Source organism: Chrysemys picta, chromosome 9 (genome assembly GCF_011386835.1).
Source record: "Chrysemys picta bellii isolate R12L10 chromosome 9, ASM1138683v2, whole genome shotgun sequence".
Classification (NCBI taxonomy): Eukaryota; Metazoa; Chordata; order Testudines; family Emydidae; genus Chrysemys; species Chrysemys picta.
Window position 1 is genome coordinate 37,113,177 of NC_088799.1, and position 20,148 is coordinate 37,133,324.

At 42.4% G+C, this 20,148-nt stretch overlaps 1 protein-coding gene across 4 annotated transcripts in view; it reads left to right on the forward strand.

The window, feature by feature from the left end:
* The window catches only part of SERPINE2 (serpin family E member 2), a 39,597-nt gene extending 21,805 nt beyond the window's left edge, over positions 1-17,792 (forward strand). For all 4 annotated transcript variants that reach the window (XM_005282555.5, XM_042853587.2, XM_042853588.2 and 1 more), the window contains 8 exons: positions 79-354; positions 4,966-5,193; positions 6,037-6,234; positions 12,563-12,761; positions 12,898-12,998; positions 15,386-15,472; positions 16,229-16,312; positions 17,082-17,792. In XM_005282555.5, coding sequence (XP_005282612.1) covers positions 99-354; positions 4,966-5,193; positions 6,037-6,234; positions 12,563-12,761; positions 12,898-12,998; positions 15,386-15,472; positions 16,229-16,312; positions 17,082-17,119 — 1,191 coding nt within the window. In that variant the 5' untranslated portion in view covers positions 79-98 and the 3' untranslated portion in view covers positions 17,120-17,792. The remainder of the gene's footprint in view (positions 1-78; positions 355-4,965; positions 5,194-6,036; positions 6,235-12,562; positions 12,762-12,897; positions 12,999-15,385; positions 15,473-16,228; positions 16,313-17,081) is intronic.
* Positions 17,793-20,148: the final 2,356 nt, after the last annotated feature.

Genomic DNA, 20,148 nt, shown 5'->3' on the forward strand with positions numbered 1-20,148 from the left:
AAGTGTAGCAGAAAATTTTTATGCTCATGAAAGTGGTCTAACTTTTTTTTATGATTTATTATTTTTTGTCTCCTTTAGGTTATTTTTGTTTAGAAATCATGAACTGGCACTTCCTTCTCCTTTTCACCGCCGTGACTTTAACATCCGTGTGGTCCCAGTTCAATCCTTTATCTCTTGAGGAACTAGGCTCTGACATTGGAATCCAAGTTTTCAATCAGATAGTCAAAGCTAGACCTCAGGAGAATATTGTGGTTTCTCCACATGGGATTGCATCTGTACTGGGAATACTTCAGCTGGGTGCTGATGGCAAGACAAAGAAGCAGCTGACAACTGTGATGAGATACAGCGTAAATGGTCAGTTTTTATCTGTTATTATGAATCACTTAATAAAAAACCTGCATAAACTTTTAAGGCTGGAAGGACAATATATTTTAATGGGAGGTTTTTCAAATTTTGCTACATTGTTTACTAAAACTGGCTTGTGATGCAAAGTATGGTCAGCACTAAGAGAAGGCCATACCTCATAAAAATGTCCCCTACAATATAGACTACCAGATAAACATGGACCCAGTTTAGCTAGAAAATTCAAATTTCATCCCTTCTCACTGACATTGGTGCCATTCTTTGAGGTGACCTATAAACTATTTATGTGGAGGGTGTAGAAAGATATAGGGATAATTTGGGTGTCTCGATCTCAGAAAATCAGTTTCTGCCATTCCAAGCACTCCAACAACAATACAATCTACTTGGTCCAGCTACATGGCATTACCTGCAGCTTAAGCATCTCTTGAAAGACCCATTTGATCCTGATGTGCTTGGGAGCACCAGAGACTCCAGAATTGGTGATGTGTAGAGAGCTCTCTAGGTTCACCTAAACATCTGTAGCCTGTTATGACTTCCTGACCCAAAAGATCCTCCCGAATTTAGATTGCCTGTACCATGACTGGAACTAAGATTGGTGTGTATTATTGACCCCTGACCACTGGGGAAGTGACTGGCAAACCATTTAAAAATTCTACTATTGATCTACGATTACGACTGATCCAGCAGAAAATTATTTCTTCTTAGAGTGCTTGCTCATGTCGATTCCATTCTAGGTGTGTGCGTGCCCACAAGCACAGTTGTCAGAGACTTTTGCCTTAGCAGTATCCATAGGGCCGGCTGTGGCGCCCCCTTGCGTGCCACACCCATGCATCGGTATATTAGGCAGCGCCAACCCTATGACCTCTTAGTTCCTTCTTACTGCCTGTGAGGTTGGAGTGCCTCGTCTTGCCGTTCTCAAGAGCGTTAGCAGTTCTTCATAGACCTTTGTTCTATCTAATCTGTACATCAGTGGTCACCAACTGGTCGATCCTAGAGGATCTCCCAGACGGCCAAATTCCTCAAGGGCCTTGAGCACCTCTACCTGCATGTCAAGGACCCTGTTCCTCTGTGGGACTTGAACCTGGTGCTGTCGCGGCTCACGGGTCCTCCTTTTGAGCCATTGGCTTCCTGTTCTCTCCATCTCCTGTCCTGGAAGGTTGCATTCCTGGTCACAGTGACTTCAGCCCCTCAAGTCTTGGAGATTCAGGTTCTCACCTCGGAACCACCCTATATGGACTTCTACAAGGACAAGATCCAGTTAAGACCGCATCCGGCTTTTCTGCCCAAGGTGGTCTCAGTTTCATTCAAGTTAGGACATTTACTTACCGGTCTTCTTTTCAAAGCCACATAAGTCTGAGCAGGAGCATAGACTGCATGCCTTGGACGTTAGGGGGGCTCTAGCCTTCTACATTAACAGGACCAAGCCATTCCGTAAGTCTACGCAGTTGTTCGTCGCAGTGGCTGACAGGATGAAAGGACACCCTGTATCCACCCAAAGAATTTCTTCTTGGATCACCGCCTGCATTCGCTTCTGCTATGATCAAGTGAAGGTGCCGCCCCTGGCGATTGTCACTACCCACTTGACCAGGGCGCAGGCCTCTTCGGCAGCTTTTCTGGCCCAGATGCCTATCCAGAACGTCTTCAGGGCGGCCACCTGGTCATCCATCCATATGTTTACTTCCCACTATGCACTTAACCAGCAAGCCCGGGATGATGCTGGCTTCAATAGGGCAGTACTGCAAGTCGTGAAACTGTGAACTCCGAGCCCACCTCCGTAGATACTGCTTTTGAGCCACCTAGAATGGAATGGACATGAGCAAGCACTCGAAGGAAAAAAAAAAAAAAAAAAAACCTGGTACCTATCTTTCGTAACTATTATTCTTCGGGATGTGTTCCTCGTGTCCATTCCATTACCTGCCCTCCTACCCCTCTGTCAGAGTTACTGGCAAGAAGGAACCGAGAGGGTGTAGGGTCGGCATGAGCAAAGCACTCAAGGGGGTGCCACAGCTGACCCTATGGATACTGCTAAGGCAAAAGTCTCCGACAACTGTGGGCTCACACACACCTAGAATGGAATGGACATGAGCAACACATCTTGAAGAACAAGAGTTACAACAGGTAAATAACTGTTTTTTGTTGTTGTTCATACTGGTCCCTGTGTAGGTTACAGTGTGTGGCCTTGCCAAAATATATTTCTGCTGGAGATTTGGGTCTCTTAGAGCCACACTGGCTCATACGTTTTGGGACTGTCCCAGGATACTGACCTGGTTGACATTTTCAGCCGAGGGGCCAAGAAACGAATGAGACTAAACTGTCCTCTTAGCTTTACAGGTAATCTCTGCAGCACAAAGTTGAGGTCCAGTGCCAGCATAGTATGGGTAGATTGCAATGTCTCTATTCCTGTTGTATTAAAACAGCCTTTAATTCAAGATTTCAGAAATTATTGGGCAATAAAATATTTTTATATTTAGTTTCTTATAGGCCTCTGAGCCCATTTAGTCGGAGGGCTCTCTTTTGGATCTTTTGATGCGTTTTTGGCTTTGCTTCAGTTTCCTCTGTCAAGATCCCAGACTCTCTCTAGCCTTTCCCGGGCCTTTTTTCTATTCAAAGACCCCTTTTTCAGTCTCTGTTCCTGACGTTGGCATGAATCCCTATTATTCCTCTACCAGTGCCTTTCCTCTAGAGAGTAGGGTGAGAGTACTTGCTGCTTCTTAGCATGCCAGTGAGGCTTAACAACAGCACAGAATGCTGGCACTTACAGAATCTGAAAGGAACTGTGTTTATGAAATGTGAAACCTTCCAAAAGGTGAGTACATTTTCAGACCTATAAAGAATGAGCGATGTTGATGTTTCCAGTAACACACTGTCCCATCCTTAATTGCTTTGCTGTGCAGTTTTCTGTTTAGGGTGCAGCTAAATGATTTATTGTTGCTTAGTAAAATATCCAAATGTTGAAGATTCAAATCCTTTTATGGGATAATCTTGACTTTAAAAGCATCTGAGTTTTCTAAACATAGCTATCTGCAAGAATTTTGAAGCATTGAAACTAAGTGAATTTATTTGGTTTGAACTAGTTAGTCTAACAATCCTAGACACATGAGACAGGTTCTCAAACTTTTCTGTAGTGACCCATATCTTAATATCAAGTTTCTCATGGACCACCACCTTTTTTATGTTTGCACGGACCTCCTCTTCTCTTGTTCATGATTGCCTAATAACCCTGTGACAGCTACAAAAGTTGCTTACTTGGAAAGGTAACTCTAGGGAAATATTTAAAGCATTTCTAGCTATCCTTAATGCAATTTAGCAGCTGGAAGCAAGGAGGAGAGCCAGTACCATGTGAGCAGCCAGCTCTCCCTAGACCACCAACAAATGTTCAGTGGACGACTAGTGGGCCACAGACTAGCTTGAAAACATCTGTTATGGTATGCTCACCAAAAGAATATGCCCATAATATTGAAGACGGTGAACACACGGGCATCATGTGATCTATCTTACTAAAGGATTCATAGTAATTTAACCAGGAGGCCCAACTATTGAGGACTTCTCCTACATGGAGCCGAAATGGTCGTTTTTGAATCTTTTGCTTTCTTTTTTTCCCTTATCAGCTCCTTTTTTGTCTTGTTTAGAAGCATTAATGACAGGGAGAACTGAGGTGTGACCAATGTAGTAGTTTTCCTGTGCTGCTCTAAGGGCATGGCTACCCTTTCATATACTAGAGACTTTTATGGAGCATATTGCAACCTATTAATAGTTGATACCCTTGGATAAGTACTCTACTTCCAATTAGATGCTGGAGTCTAATACTGAATTTCCTTACTAATGTAGCCTAGTCTTCAGATTTAATTTTAGTTTGTTCCAGAAACTTTCCAAAGGTGTGTCTCTCTTTTTTGGTAAGCAGACAGTTTCCAGAAAACTTTTTTATATCCCACCCTATTCCTTACTGAATGGAATGGAGGGATCAAAAATGACAACCTTAGTTTTTCAGTTTATGGTCTTAGTCCCTCCTTCCCCCATGACTTCTGCCTCTTGGGAACTACCCTTATTCCTGTGCTTACAGTCCTTCTACTCTGAGTGGCCAGAATGAATATCCTTATCCAGTTGTAGCTGCTGGGAAGATGACAAAATAACATTGTAGTATCGTGTTAAGTTGCAGTGCTGTAAACATGTCAACGTAGGGTCAGGATATTACAGCCTAATTTATGTTGTGGCTCTCTAGTATAACTGATGACAGTTTATCTAGATTGTTTGTTTATTCTAGAATAGGTACAAACATTTTAACTATATTGTCCATGCCAGAAAGTTATTGATTAATATACTACACCAGGACTTGGATGTACAGTACAAGGATTAGACAAAGAGCCAAATTCTTCACTGTAAAGTAGTGTCCTTCAGATGAGTCAGAGATCCAGTTGCTCAGATGAGTGTTGAAGAATGTCTGTCAATGCCATTGGTATTCTTTCTTTACCCCCATCGCGTGTGTGTGTGTGTGTGTGTGTGTGTGTGTGTGTTTGGATGTCAGTAATTATTGATACAAGTTAACTCCTTTAAAACTTCTTTCATTTTCCTTTCTAAATAAAATTTGCTGTTATTTCTAACTAGGAGTTGGTAAAGTATTAAAGAAGATAAACAAGGCCATAGTCTCAAAGAAGAATAAAGACATTGTGACAGTTGCTAATGCAGTGTTTGCAAAGAGTGGCTTTAAAATGGAAGTGCCTTTTGTTACAAGAAACAAAGAGGTGTTTCAGTGCAGTGTCAAGACTGTGGATTTCGAGGACCAAAATGCAGCATGCAATTCCATTAACCAGTGGGTGAAAAATGAAACAAGGGGTAGGTATTGTTGATTTTTGTGTGTAACTGAGTTAAACACTTATAGACATTAAAGTTGAGAGAGGGGTGTAACGTTTTTAAAAAGTGGTGGGAAGACACTGCATCTCATCTTAAAAAATATATACATACACACAAGGGATAAATTCACTTGGGTGCACCTTGTCTAACTACTTGGAGATGAATGGTATCTATTGTCCTTTAAGAGACACTTCCATGAAGCTAATTCCAGTGATGTTATTTTCATAAACAAAGAAAAACTGCAAAACCAAACACTCCCACTATTCAAAATTATCCACATATTGCTGAGGCCAGAGTTCAGGTTTTGCATTACAGCATAATTAGCTTGTATTGCATCTTGGTATCTGTTGGGAGATGAAAGTGACATCCTGGCAATGCTCGCAGTGTCATTGATTGTGGTGAAGGCAATGTATGGGTGGCAACAAGTGCTGGAGATTTTTCCTTTTAACTTTTCATTTCCAGGCTGTGGCTGATTCAGCCTTAATCGTTTACTAAACTAAACACCACAAATGTTGCTAAATAAGGCCCTGCCTGAGCACAACTCTTAGATGGGTGCTAGAGTGTTCCCTCACCAGTGAAGACTAAGGTCCTAATACAGCTGCCACTACTCAGTAAAATGACTCCACTGATGTCAGCGGGCCTTGAAATGAGCAGAGCCATAATTCTTCAGGCTGGAGTTAGCAGCCATCTTTGCTCCAATTCAGAATGAATGCTACCTAGTGAATTACAAAGTACATTGGCTCTTCTGTTTCATCATGACCAGCTGGCTTACATTGCAACAGAAAAAGCTCAATTTCCCCCCTTCCTTTTTTATTTTATTTTCAGGTATGATTGATAATCTCTTATCTCCAGACATTATTGATGGTGATTTGACCAGGCTAGTGCTGGTAAATGCAGTGTATTTCAAGGGTTTATGGAAATCACGTTTTCAACCTGAAAATACGAAGAAACGCACATTTAATGGAGCTGATGGGAAGACTTACCAAGTGCCTATGCTGGCCCAGTTGTCTCTGTTCCGCTGTGGTAAGCTCAAGAGCTAGTTTCTTGTAAATGAAACGCAAAACTTTTTGCACTGTACTCCTTTCAAAATGTAGGCAAAGAAGGTTAATGTGTGTGTTTGGGAGGGGGGATACATAGCATTCCTGTTTATGGGTAGATATTTGTGTTGACAGGTACTGTTAAGTGGGAAAACTTTTCAAACTCGTATCTAATCTGGATGAAACATTGAGAACTGTGAATAGTCAGCACCTCTGGAAATCGGGTGACTTTTATTTAGGAGCATTGTTTTAGATGCTCCTGTTCAAAACCTTTGGCCAAATAGATAAGAAGAAATAAAATGTGTTCTGTCCTTAATCAAAAACCTATCCAAAGCAGAAAAACTTAGAATTACTTTGTTTTTATATTGCATTTTACCCATATATTGTGGGAAGGAATATGCTTTAAAAATCAGCAAATAAAAATTAAAATACAGAGTTTTTCTTTAATAGCAGGCCATAAGAAGTGTACACAAAGTATGCTTAAATTCACTTTAGATTCTGAAGTAGTAGACTGCTGGAAACGGTTTTGCAGACAATAACCATTGAACCAAGGGACTGAGTAGCTCAGGGTTAGTATACTAGTTGTTTACCTCAGGAGGCCAGCATTTAAATTCTAAATTGAGTTGCAAGTGAAAAGGAGTTCACTGGGTTCAGCCTAACTTCTGTTTGTGCCTGTCACAAAACCAGAACAGAAGCCCACATGACTGGCAGCCTCTACTCAAGAGTTCAGCACTGAAATGGGTTTTGCTGGTCAGGCTCACAATGCATTGGCAGCATTTTTATAAGAGTGTGTGCATGTTTTCTGCCTGTGGTCTAAGATTAGACAAGTGCTATTTGTAACTTGCTTTCATATGCACTAAACACGGTTACAAGGAATAAATTTAGAAATAAATCTGAAAAAAATGATGTTACTGGTAAAGGAATGTACCACCAGCTAGCCAAGAAGGCAAACATAAATTTATTGCCTCCATTTTTTCTGTTGTAAGTGATCAGTATTAAAAATGTGCTAGTTTAGCCAACATAGGAGCTTACAAATCGATCACTCTGTGGTTTAAAAAATATGAAACTATTTTGTACCTTGGCCATGTCCTGAAAATCTTTACACATTAAAGCAAAAATTAAATGTTTTAGACCGATAAAACTTGAGGGGTGTGAATGAAAATCACGTATTGAAATATTTAGGATCTATACTTCAGCAAAGGACCACACATCATGGTCAGGTCTTGCTTACCAGTCTTATATTGCCCTAAAATTCATAGGGTCTGAATCTGGTGTAAATAGGGAGTAACTCTTTTATTACATTGTCATAACTGTGATTAGAACCAAGGCCATTATTTTCAAGGCCTTTAGATGGAAAGTATTAAGTTTCCTGTTGTGGAATTGAAACTCCTATTTCAGGTTAGGTATCTTAATACAGTTGAATGCACAGGTTCTCAGATTTCTTAGTAGTGTGAGAAGCATGTTAGAGCAAAAACATCTTGTAGACACCTCCACTCCCATTTGTAGCTCTGAAGATCACAGCATTCTATGGCAACTACAGCAACTGTTTGCATGGAAATGTAGTATGTGAAAGTAAAGTGTGTGTTGCTGTTTTTAAATGTAATTTAGCCATTGTGAATGAGGGAACCTGGCAACATGTAATCACCAGGCTGTCTGCGCAGCACTGGTTTGAGAACTGTAAGCCTAATGTAAAGGAGCTAATCAGACAGAAAACATTTTCTTTAGTCGAACTGGAAAAGGAGGTGAGCTGGAAAAAGAGGTAAGCTAACAGCTCCCTTCAACCATCTCTGTAATGAGCGGATTTCAGGCAAGCAGTCTTAAGGCTGCAGGGCTCTGCTAACAAGGTTAATTTTCTGGTACAGAAATCCCTCATCAATTTGGGCTGGCAGATGTGGATTTTGATGCAGAGTGGGAAGTGTAGTGAAATGTTGCTGCTGTGTAGTGACTCTGTCCCAAATATCAATCTCTGGCACCTTGTGATCTGTGCAGATAGATCAGCTCTTCTCATCTGAGAGACTCCTTTTAAGTCTGGTTTAATCATAGAATATCAGGGTTGGAAGGGACCTCAGGAGGTCATCTAATCCAACCCCCTGCTCAAAGCAGGACCAGTCCCCAGATAGATTTTTACCCCAGTTCCCTAAATGGCCCCCTCAGGGATTGAATTCACAACCCTGGGTTTAGCAGGCCAATGCTCAAATTAATGCAACTTGTTCTTTTGGCACTTGTCTAAAAAGCCATGATATTAACTGAAAAAAGGGTGGAGTGGGAAGAGGGACCCTATTCAATTAGGGTAGCCAGCTGCCCGGTTTTTGACTGGAAAGTCCAGTTGAAAAAGGGACTTGACTGCAATACTGCCCGGCCACCCAAAGTCCGGTTACAGAGGGTGGGGGAGGCACTGGGTCATTACCTGTGCCAACCCCTGCTCAGCTGGGGCTGCCTCCTACCTTAGGGTTACCATACTTCCGGATTTTCCTGGACATGTCCGGCTTTTTGGGCCTCAAATCCCCGTCCAGGAGGAAATCCCAAAAAGCCGGACAGGTCCGGGAAAACAGGGAGGGAGGGGCCAGCAGGGCCCGAGCCGAGCCAGGCGGGAGATGCTGGGGCCAGAGCTTCTTGGCCTGGGCTGGCCAGCCGCTGGAGGGAGCTGCTCGGCCGGGGGGGGCTGGACTGGGCCGCACCTCCTCGCGCCCCCCTGCCCTAGCCCCAGCTTGCCTGCTGCCTGCCTGCTTTAGGCTTCCAGCGAATCAAATGTTCGTGGGAAGCAGCGGAATTGGGGCGGGGCCGGGGCCCTGTGGAGTGTCCTCTTTTTGGACACTTAAAATATGGTAATGCTATCCTACCTGCATCGGATGGCTGCAGTTCCCAGCCCCGGCTCTGCGAGTCCCTCCTGATCTAGGGAGAGGGAGCAGGAGGTAAAAGGGGGGAAAGCAGCAAATGATGGGGAGATGTGGGAAGAAGAGTGAATGCGGGGGAGCCTTGGGGAGAAGAGGTAGGGCGGGGGAGGTTCTGGCACTCCTACTGGTGTGTCTGGTTTTTAAATATTACCAAGTTAGCAGCCCTATAAAGGGACTGTCCACTCAAGACAATGTTAAAACAGAATCTAAATGCCTAGAGCATAACACTGAGGGAAGAGTTTCCTTCATAGTCTTACAAATAAGTGCTTTTCAGCTAGATATATAGGCAGTATGCTGTCCACCCAGCTGATGATAGTAAGAATTCTAGTTCATAAGGGATTCCCCGTCACAAAAAATAATCTCTTTGATTAGGAAACAAACCTATTAGAGTCTATCAGCCTCCGCTGTGTCTCCAGAAAAGTAAAGAAAATAATTAGCTTTCAAAATAAAATGCTAGTAATTAGACATAAGAGACTCTCCGATTGCTAATGGATCTTCAAGTTGCAATGCAATCCTGTGACATGGGACATTTGTAGATAAACTGCTAGCTGAAATTCTCCATGACTGACACCTGGGATGTTTGTTAGAGCACCAATTAGTGTCTTGATAGTTAAAGGGGGCTTTTGAGAATTTTAGCATGAGCTGAGCTGGCTGGAGGCCTATAATGGTGTGTAGTACTTTACCAGCAATAGGAGCTATTTGTGCAAATCTCTTTACTCTTGAATAAATTTCAGGGTGTCTTTTTATTGCTTCCTTTTTGTGAGAAGAGACATTATTGTCAAACAAGCTTGTGATTAACTTAATTTGTTAACTTCTTCCTTTTTTCTGTTAACAATAAAATAAGGAAGATTTTAGTCCATTTCCCAGAGAAATGGTGTCCTGGAACATATAAAATGGCTTTCAGCTCCCTTTGCCTTTTTGACCACTTATTTTCTTTTCTTTCTGTCTCCATATATAATATTTATTGATCAAGATCCATTAAAGTAGCTAGATTTTTTTTTTTCTACTTTCTTTTCCAACTGGTAAACAAGCCTGTTGTGCTTTTCATTAGCCCTGTTAGTCTTTTTCCATAGTACTTTCAGTTTCATGTCCTCCTATCCCATAACAGAACAAGCAAGAAGATAGTCTGGTAGGGTTACCATCTTTTAATTTTTAAAAAGGAGGACACTTCATTGGGACCCGGCCCGGCCCCGCCCCGCCCCAACTCTGCCCCCTCCCCTGAATGCTCCGCCCCCTACTCCTCCTCCTCCCCCCCCCACGAATCAAATGTTCACGGGAAGCCTGAAACAGGGAGGCAGCAGGTAAGCTGGGGCTGGGGTGGGGTGCAGCGCGGCCCAATCCGGCCCCCCTGGCTGAGTGGCTCCCTCCGGCGGCCGGCCGGCCCAGGCCAAGAGGCTCTGGCCCCGGCATCTCTCGCCCGGCTTGGCCCGGCCCCGCGCCCCCGGCTCCTGCCGAGCACCGCCGGTCCCAGCCCCAGCAGCCCCGGCCGAGCACCGCCGAGCCCTCCCTCCCTATTTTCCCGGACATGTCCGGCTTTTTGGGATTTCCCCCCGGATGGGGATTTGAGCCCCAAAAAGCCGGACGTGTCTGGGAAAATCCGGACTTATGGTAACCCTATAGTCTGGTTTTGTTTTTGTTTCCAAGTGGTATGCTACTGATGTAATTATGGTCTTTAACTAGAATAGTTATGGTCCCTGGTTGATTACCAGCAGCAGTTTGAATACTAGCATAATTTAAATAAATAAATAATTTGGATGTAGGTGTTTATGCTGGAAAGTTTTATTCAGTATGGCTGAAATCTATTTTATAGGATGCACCACGGTCACTTGCAGCAGAAGTTTCTACCATTGGATTTATGTCTAGCCACAATAAACTGCTGCTAAAGTAGCATCACATGGGACAAAAAAATCCAACAATCCTTTGAATGTTCTCATACTGAAAACTGTCTTTTAAAACACTGATAGGATTTTGCATCTTTTAAAAATAATGGAAAGACCCCTATTGACTTTAGTGGCCTTTGGATGAGACCCCATGTTTCTTTACCCACTGAATATGGTCCTGCACATTACAGATAGCAAATGGCCTGCTACAATCTGTTGTTCATCATGTGCTTACAAACTGCTGGCAGTCCTTTCCAGGGCAGTATCTAAGTTCTTAAGCTCTTCTATTTTGCTGCCCTCTGTTCTTATAGTTGCCTGTCTCCTTTACTTGCCTACCTTACTGTTTCCAGGGGAGTCTCCTTGGTGAACTGTAACAGTAGGCTCTTTTACTCACAGTTTAGAAGCAGCACAAGATTCAATGGAGTTTAAAGGCAGATGGTGTGGCAGTTTGCAGAGACTGTTAAAGACCATTTCTGATCCCCAGTGTACCATAGTCCTTAAAGGAAAAGAGTCTGTTTTACAAAAGGAATCTCTTGCTCTCTTTTGGACGGTCTTTTATTTCCATCATGTCTCCCACCCCCTACTGTTTCAATAGATGCTGATGACACTCTGAAGCAGTCTGCAGCATGGCTATTTTATATTTTCAAAGGAACTCCAACAACCCACCAAGTAATATTCATGTAACTGGTAGAAACGAATCTGAGATGCCATAGAGTAGATTTTTTTTTTTTTTTTTTTTTTTTGCGCTATCTGCATTGCATTATCAAAATGTAACATATAGACTCCTGCTCAGGGCCGGCTCCAGGCACCAGCCGACCAAGCACGTGCTTGGAGCAGCATCTTGGGGCAGGGCGGCGCTCAATTTTTTATCTTTATTTATTTATTCACTTTATTTATTGTATTCGGCGGCGTTCGCCGGGGCGGCGTGGTGCTTGGAGGGGAAGTGGGGGGGCTTCGGGCGGCGTGGTGCTTGGAGGGGAAGTGGGGGGGCTTCGGGCGGCGTGGTGCTTGGAGGGGAAGTGGGGGGGCTTCGGGCGGCATGGTGCTTGGAGGGGAAGTGGGGGGGCTTCGGGCGGCGTGGTGCTTGGAGGGGAAGTGGGGGGGCTTCGGGCGGCGTGGTGCTTGGAGGGGAAGTGGGGGGGCTTCGGGCGGCGTGGTGCTCGGAGGGGAAGTGGGGGGGCTTGCGGGGTGGGGGCTGGCGCGGCGCTTGGAGGGGGGGGCTTCGGGTTGCATGGTGCTGGGGGCGGGGATTTCGGTGGCACTTGCTCGGGGGGGGGGGGGGGGGTTACGGCGGGGCGGCGCTCTTCTTTTTTGCCTGCGGCGGCAAAAATGTTAGAGCCGGCCCTGCTCCTGCTTGTTATGTAAGTGAACTCTACTGGAAGATGGCAACCCAACTGTGATATCGAGACTTTACAGTTACAATAGTATAGCTTTGCCAATAGGTTTAACATTTTTACTCACTACTGCTTCTAATATCAGAGGTTGAAGACTTTTAACTGTTTGAGAATTATGGCTTCTCTTTCTCTCTCCCTCTCCTTAGGCACAACAAGTACCCCAAATGACTTGTGGTATAACATAATTGAATTGCCTTACCATGGCGAAAGCATCAGTATGTTGATTGCTCTGCCTACAGAAAGCACTACCCCTCTCTCTGCCATCATTCCTCACATCAGCACAAAAACAATACAGAGCTGGATGACAACCATGATACAAAAGAGAGTGCAAGTTATTTTACCCAAGTGAGTACTAATATCTTCCAGTCTCTTCTCCCCCTCAACCCCCAAAATAAGGAATTCTTCTATAGTCCTTCTCAGCACTTAAAGCAACTTTTAGTCATAATTCTGATGTTTTTTCTATTTTATATGCTTCAATCAGGTTCACAGCAGTAGCAGAAACAGATTTAAAGGAGCCTCTGAAAGTACTTGGCATTACAGATATGTTTGAACAGTCAAAGGCAAACTTTGCAAAAATAACAAGTAGGTTATCTTGTTTAAATTCTTCTTCTGGTTTTTGTTCACATTTTCTAGAACTACTGTTTTACAATTGCAATTATTAAAACAACCTGCTGCTTTGAAACTATTCCATCAAAAGGCAAACTTCTAAATTAACCACAAAAAGTTAACCATATGGTTAACCAATAAAATGTCATGAGGCATTTTCACAGTAACAGTCTTACATATTCTTCAATATTTTTCCTTTTGGCTTGCACAAAAAAAATCATGTTGGATGTATAATGGAAGATGTAATTGAGGCACTTTTTCTTTTACAATTTATGTTTTATAAACTTTACATCAATGGATTTGAGAGAGAGGAAGGATGTCTGCCAAATTGATGGTAACGCTGAGTAAAAATGGAACGGTCATTGAACTGCATAATTGATCCATAAACGTTTTCCTCTTTCTCACAATGGAGCACTGGCTTCTAAAAGAAAACTGGATGTGTTGTGTGTATGAATTTTATGTCCCCATCAGACTTCTGATTAGTTACTCCAAAAAAACCCATCCAAACCAAAAAGACCTCGCTTGTTAACACAACTCATTTATATCTCATATACACTTCTCCACTTGAAATAAGAGATTAAGTTCCTTTTTAGGGCTATCAAATATTAAAAAAATTAGTTGTGATTAATTGCAGTTTTAATCACACTGTTAAACATTAACAGAATACCAATTGAAATTTATTATAAATATTTTTGGATGTTTTGTTACAACACAGAATACAAAGTGTAGAGTGCTCACTTTACATTATTATTTTTATTACAAATATTTGCACTGTAATAAGTGCAATCTACAAGTCGAAGCATGAAAGGGCATACAAATGTATAGCATATCTGGGACATAAATACCTTGTAATGCTGGCAACAACAGTGCCATGTGAATGCGTGGTCTCACTTTCAGGTGACATTGTAAATCAGTAGAATGATTTGAAAATGTAGAAATAAATATTTATAATGTATATTGGTATTGTTTAGCAGTGCAAGTAAAACTGATTAATCACAATTAATTTTTTTAATCAGGTTAATCTGTTTTGAGTTAATCACATGAGTTTACTGAGATTGTCAGCCCTTGTTCCTTTATTTTATTGGAAGCAAGGTGTTCTACTTTAACAGTTTTTAAGACACTCAGGATGAATTTAAATTGCATTCCTGGTTACGTGTTGCTATAATTTCTGTATTTAAGAAAAAATTACTCTCTCAGATTACAAATTTTCAGTTTTACCTTTAAAACCACCAAATAAGCATAGAATTTAAGGATATCAGTAGTTTTTTAAAATGATTTGTATTGATCTTCTTTGGGGTAAAATATGTCCCCTAGTCACCTAGACATTTTCTATCCAGTTTATTTTATTACTGTCGTCATAAACATAATGCACTTAAGCAGTGAGTGAATTGTGCCACTGATTCCTGCATCATTAAATAAAGCCAGGGCAATAGATTCTGATTTTGGACATTGTCCATCACCATGTGTTTGTTTTAATATATACACATGCATGTGCAAACACTGAAATGGCATGTATACACAAATGCCATAGCTGACTTGTTTAGTGTGTTAGGATGCTAATATGAATTTTTTCTGTGCTTTGGCCAACGTTTGTGTTAACTAATAGCAACATTGTGCCTGTGTTAATACTTCTCAATTTAACAACTGATATACTATGGTGTTATAAGAAACAGTCATGCAGAAGTCCAGCTAATCCATTCTTTACATGCAGCATATTGTTTGCTTTCTCTGCTTGGTGTCATCAGATTCACTGCTTCTGTAGTGGTCAGATCCAGCAACTGCATCTTAACAACAATAGAACAAAGTCCTCTTGCTTCCACAGTGATTTCAATCTTTGCTAGGATTGTCAGCTGTCTGGTTTTTGACCAGAACACCCAGTCGAAAAGGGACCCTGGCTGCTCCGGTCAGCACTGCTGACTGGGCTAATAAAAGTCCAGTGGGCAGGGCAGCGGGGCCAAGGTGTAGTTCTGTGCAGCTCCCGGAAGCAACAGCATGTCGCCACTCCAGCCCCTACGTGTAGGGGCAGCCAGGAGGCTCAGCATGCTGTCCCCACACTAAGCGCCAGCTCTGCAGCTCCTATTGGCCAGGAACTGCGGTCAATGGGGGCAGCGCCTGCAGACAGGGCAGTGCACAGAGCCGCCTAGCTGTGCCTCCACATAGGAGCTGGAGGGCGGACATGCTGCTGCTTCCAGGAGCTGATTGAGGTAAGTGCCACTAGGAGCCTGTACCCCTGACCCTCCTACTCACACCCCTGTTCCTCCTCCCACCCTCTGACCCCCTCGGTCCCAGTCAACTTTACGTACGGTATAACAAATGTATAACTGCATGTTGACACAAGTGCTGTTCTTGTTTTGGTCACGCAGGAACGGAAAGCCTTCATGTATCTCATATTTTACAAAAAGCAAAAATTGAAGTTAGTGAAGATGGAACCAAAGCTTCTGCAGCAACAAGTAAGTAGTGTTCTCTCTCTCTCTCTCTCTCTCTCCCTGGTTTAATTTAATCCTTAATTAAAAGTAACTATACTAAAACAAATTAATTTGATTTTATCAGAAATAGGAAATCTTTTGTGAGCGCTTAAATTGAGATCACTTCAGCAGAAGTGTATACTCAGAAAGGACAGTAAAAAATCAAGTGAATTTTACCATTGAGTTTTGGGGGTGGGGAGTTAAGTGAATTTTGGGTCAATACAGAATTAGTTAAACATAGCCTTCCACAAATTGTAAACACATCTCTTTACTCCACTGGCTACCTATAGAACAGCATCAAGTTTTAAATCTAGTGGCCAAATCCTTGGCTCCTAATACGCCTCCTTGTGCTGTTCCAGAGGCACGCATTTATGCAACACTGCTCTAAGATGGCAGCTGGGTTTTCCTATAGGGGAACAATCTTGAATTTTGATGTTCATTATTAGTTCGTCCCTTTTTTTTTATGGATGGTGTGGTTCTGGTGAGCAATATAAGAAGGCTAACTTTGCAATAGATAGCATTGGATAAAATGGCCTCATGTGGCTGACCCAGGCTGCCACTGGTAATATAAAACAATTGATAAACTGGTGCATGTTGCTGAAATGGAGTGCCTAAAGGAGCAAACAAATATCTAATGGAAATCTGTTTGATGCTTCATATTTGCACTGTTTATAGTGTGATCATGTTTGACTTGTTTAATTTTCCATCCTATTTTTCCTCTTCTTTCACTTTCTTTGGAAGCTGCAATTTTAATAGCCAGGTCCTCCCCTCCTTGGTTTATAGTAGACAGACCATTTGTATTTTTCATCCGGCACAATCCTACAGGTAAGCAATGTTTGTATTATTTTGCATGTAAGTTGAGTTCATACAGTATAATGGCTATGTGCAAATTGTAATTTCTAGGTGGGAAAGCTTGAAGCTGTCCAGTAGGTGTTGCTAAAACAAATACAAAATACGGTATGCTTCTGTATTGTGCTTTTAACTCCGTTTAAAATAAACCAGAAGAACTGGAAAACCTACTCCACAGGAGATCAAACTAGACTAGATGATCATGATGGTCCCTTCTGACCTTAAAGTGTATGGGAGGGTCCTTGGGAGACTATTCGTATAAAGAACAGGAGTACTTGTGGCACCTTAGAGACTAACAAATTTATTAGAGCATAAGCTTTCGTGGACTACAGCCCACTTCTTCGGATGCATACCTACGAGTTTTTTCATGAGGTTGATGGATTTCCGCTCCATACGGCTAAATGCAGTCAGAAGTGGGCTGTAGTCCACGAAAGCTTATGCTCTAATAAATTTGTTAGTCTCTAAGGTGCCACAGGTACTCCTGTTCTTTTTGCGGATACAGACTAACACAGCTGCTACTCTGAAATCTATATTCGTATACACTCCAAACTCACCTAAAAACAAATAGTTTGTTAATCTACAATTCCCCTAACCAAAACAAAGCAAGCTCATGGAGTGTGAAACAGCCTTCTTACCTAGATATTATTTGAACACATTCTGTAAATGTTGTATTTTTCAGTGAATGCTCTACAATACTTACAAATTGGATATATGTAGTAATATTGGTCTTTATTTTATCCCTCAGGTGCAGTCTTGTTTATGGGACAAATAAACAAACCTTGAGTATGGAAAAGGTTTTCTTTAAGAAGCAAAGTAGAGACTCATTTGATACATCCTTGCTAGTTCTGTTAAATATTTTTGTACACTACTCTTTCACTTCACTCAAGAACTAGTTTTTAGCCAGCTGTGACTAGATTTTGAAAAAGGAGTCAATGTAGTTCTGGTTTTATGGGAAAATACAAATTGAAAACTACGATACCTTTTCAAAATGTCTAAAAGATTCTTTGAAACTACTGAATGGTTGCCTATGCTAACAAACTTACTGAGCTTTTTCTGTCCTAAGAATTGTATGCATAGCTTTTGTGGGAGGGTTTTAACAAGAGCATGACTAAACAAACCATTTCTGTTAGCATTGATTTTTTTTTTTTTTTTCTGTGGAAAATGTCTTTGGGTTTGTAGATGTCCCTTCAATACTATTTTTGCCCCTGAATGGCTTGATGATTGGGTATCTTTTATGGAACTAGATGAAAAGCTCTAGCAGTTTATTTTATATAATGCATGTACCACTGAGGTAAAGTTTTAAAGAACTAATGTCTTGATAGATAACACATTTGCATTGACGTCCTATTTTACTGTAATGTAAACTTGTCATTGCTAGTATTCACTTTGTATTGGATTTAAATTTTATATTTGTTTTTTGTACAAAGGAAAAAATAAAGTGCATTATGAACAGTCAGATTCCAAGGTATCACAGCGATGTGCTGGTCAGTATTTGTGGGCAGGACTCCTGGGAGCCACTTGTTAAAATTCTACCACCAACTGAAAGGACAGTTTTCTTGATTTTTTTTTTTTTTTTTCTCCCCCTAGCCTGATGGAGCTAAGTGTCTCTGCAATCTGCTAAACCAGTCCTGCTGTGGATGACTTATCCCTAAGGCTTCAAAAATATGTTTGAAGAGCAAATATTTTGTCTTTGCAGTGCCCCAAATTGCACCTAGTGGCAGGTGTTTTCAAAAATGCACCTGAGGAGGAGATCTCAGCCCGCCCCCCCCCCCCCGTCCTTTCCCACACTTCAAAGGATGCAAGTTAACCAGTATTATTATCAACACCCGGAGGATATCGTTTAGGAACAGAGTGTATCAGCAAAGTTTTCTAAGGAAGAGCACTTGATGGGTTTGCTTATCACTGAGTTGCCTTCCTACTTGTTTGAGAGCATTTTTGTGTAATTAGTCGGGGGTGGGGCTGGAGGTATGGAAAGAGCAGATTCTTGAGTCCCTCATATCACCTCTCTGAGCAAATGTATCTCTGTGACATGGGGTCTGCTCTGGTGCAAGGCAACAGAGACTTAGTGTGGATAAAATGCTCCCATTCTGTTTCAGTAGAGTCCTACATACATTGTGCATTGGCATAACTGTCTGTCTGCATAAGATGCAGAGTGATGGAGAATTGAGCCCATTGTGTTTATCACAAGCCTAAGAGCATTTAAAACGTATGTGAACTAGTATGTTAACTTAACAGTAGAAGAAAATGACAGTTCCACATAACAAGCACAACTGCATCTGTCCAGGATTTAAATTATCACCAGTATGAGATAATCAGGACTGGTTCTCATTAAAATAAGCTGTCAACATTGATACCCTCTTATTTGCAATAGCAGGAATAAAGGAAATCTGATCATTTATGTCTAGAAAATGGTGGTGATTTTCAGGCGATCTTATGCGGAGGAGTCATACCTATGTAGGGAAGTAGCACTACATGCTCTGATGCTGTGTCGCAGACAATGGATAATAAAGCTTGTAACTTCTGAGAGCCCCCTTAAAGAAGAACACAAGAAATTTAATAAAGCACTGCTGGCATAGTCAGTAGCATTTGTAACCCTTCTGCCAACATGGGCCATGTTCTCTCCCACACCAAGATCTGTTCAGCACAGGAGGTAAGAAGGGGCCATCAGAGAGCCATTGTAGCTCCCTGACTCTGAAGCTGTTACTAGTATCATTCTTTGGCAGGGACCTGTGTTTCTGGGGTGGAGAGAGGGGGCAAGGAGTGCTCTGAAATTTTAATCCCTATATACTGCAGTGAGGCAGACCTGTTTTCAAACCTGTATGTCAGTACAGCTTTCAAAGCAGCTAAGTAGGCTCAGCCCCAAGCGCCACTGCACCTTGACTCCCGTGTGGTTCTCTTTTTGTGTACATTAAGGGCAATAAACCAGAGGGCCTGAATGAAGCTGAGCTGCCTCTTAAGAGAGTGCCCGTCCCTTGCTCACCTCTTAATTCACCACAGATATTGGGAGGAGGAAGACCTTGCCACTGCTTGCCCTGTGATGGTAGATAACTCTTGGAAGAAGCCAGATCTCCTTGCCTACAACCCCCAAAGAAGTTGAGGGGGAAGTCAGTAGGAACCAGATCCTCTTCCCTATTATTTTAATATCAGGATTGGAAGGGACCTCAGAAGGTCATCTAGTCCAAACCCTTGCTCAAAGCAGGACCAATTCCCAGGCAGACTTACCCCAGTTCCCTAAATGGCCCCCTCAAGGATTGAACTGACAACCCTGGGTTTAACAGGCTAATACTCAAACCACTGAGCTATCCCTCCCCCCTCTCTGTCCATGATGCACTGAATTACAGGAGCTGGGTCTAGCTACTCCAGATGCCTAGTTGTGTAACTGATCCTCTGTTGTTGCATTGGTGAACCTTCCTGGCCAGCAAGTCTCTCCTCCATTAGACTCAGCCTAAAGGTAAGGATGGAAATAGGGAGCCTGGGCACAGAGGGAAGCCAGATGAGGCTCACGTATGTTAGCTGCTTACGTGGAAAAATTGAATTCTAAGCCCTTTTAACACCCACAAATGTAAGTTAGCTCTGCTCTTACTGGTGGGACTTTCCAGTTTTTCCAGGATCTGACTAGAACAGGGGTAGCCAACCTGTGGCTCCGGAGCCACATGCAGCTCTTCAGAAGTCAATCTGCGGCTCCTTGTCTAGGCACCGCCTCTGGGACTGGAGCTACAGGCATCAACTTTCCAATGTGCCAGCAAGTGCTCACTACTCAACCCCTGATTCTGCCACAGACCCTGTCCCCACTCCACCCCTTCCCGCCCCCT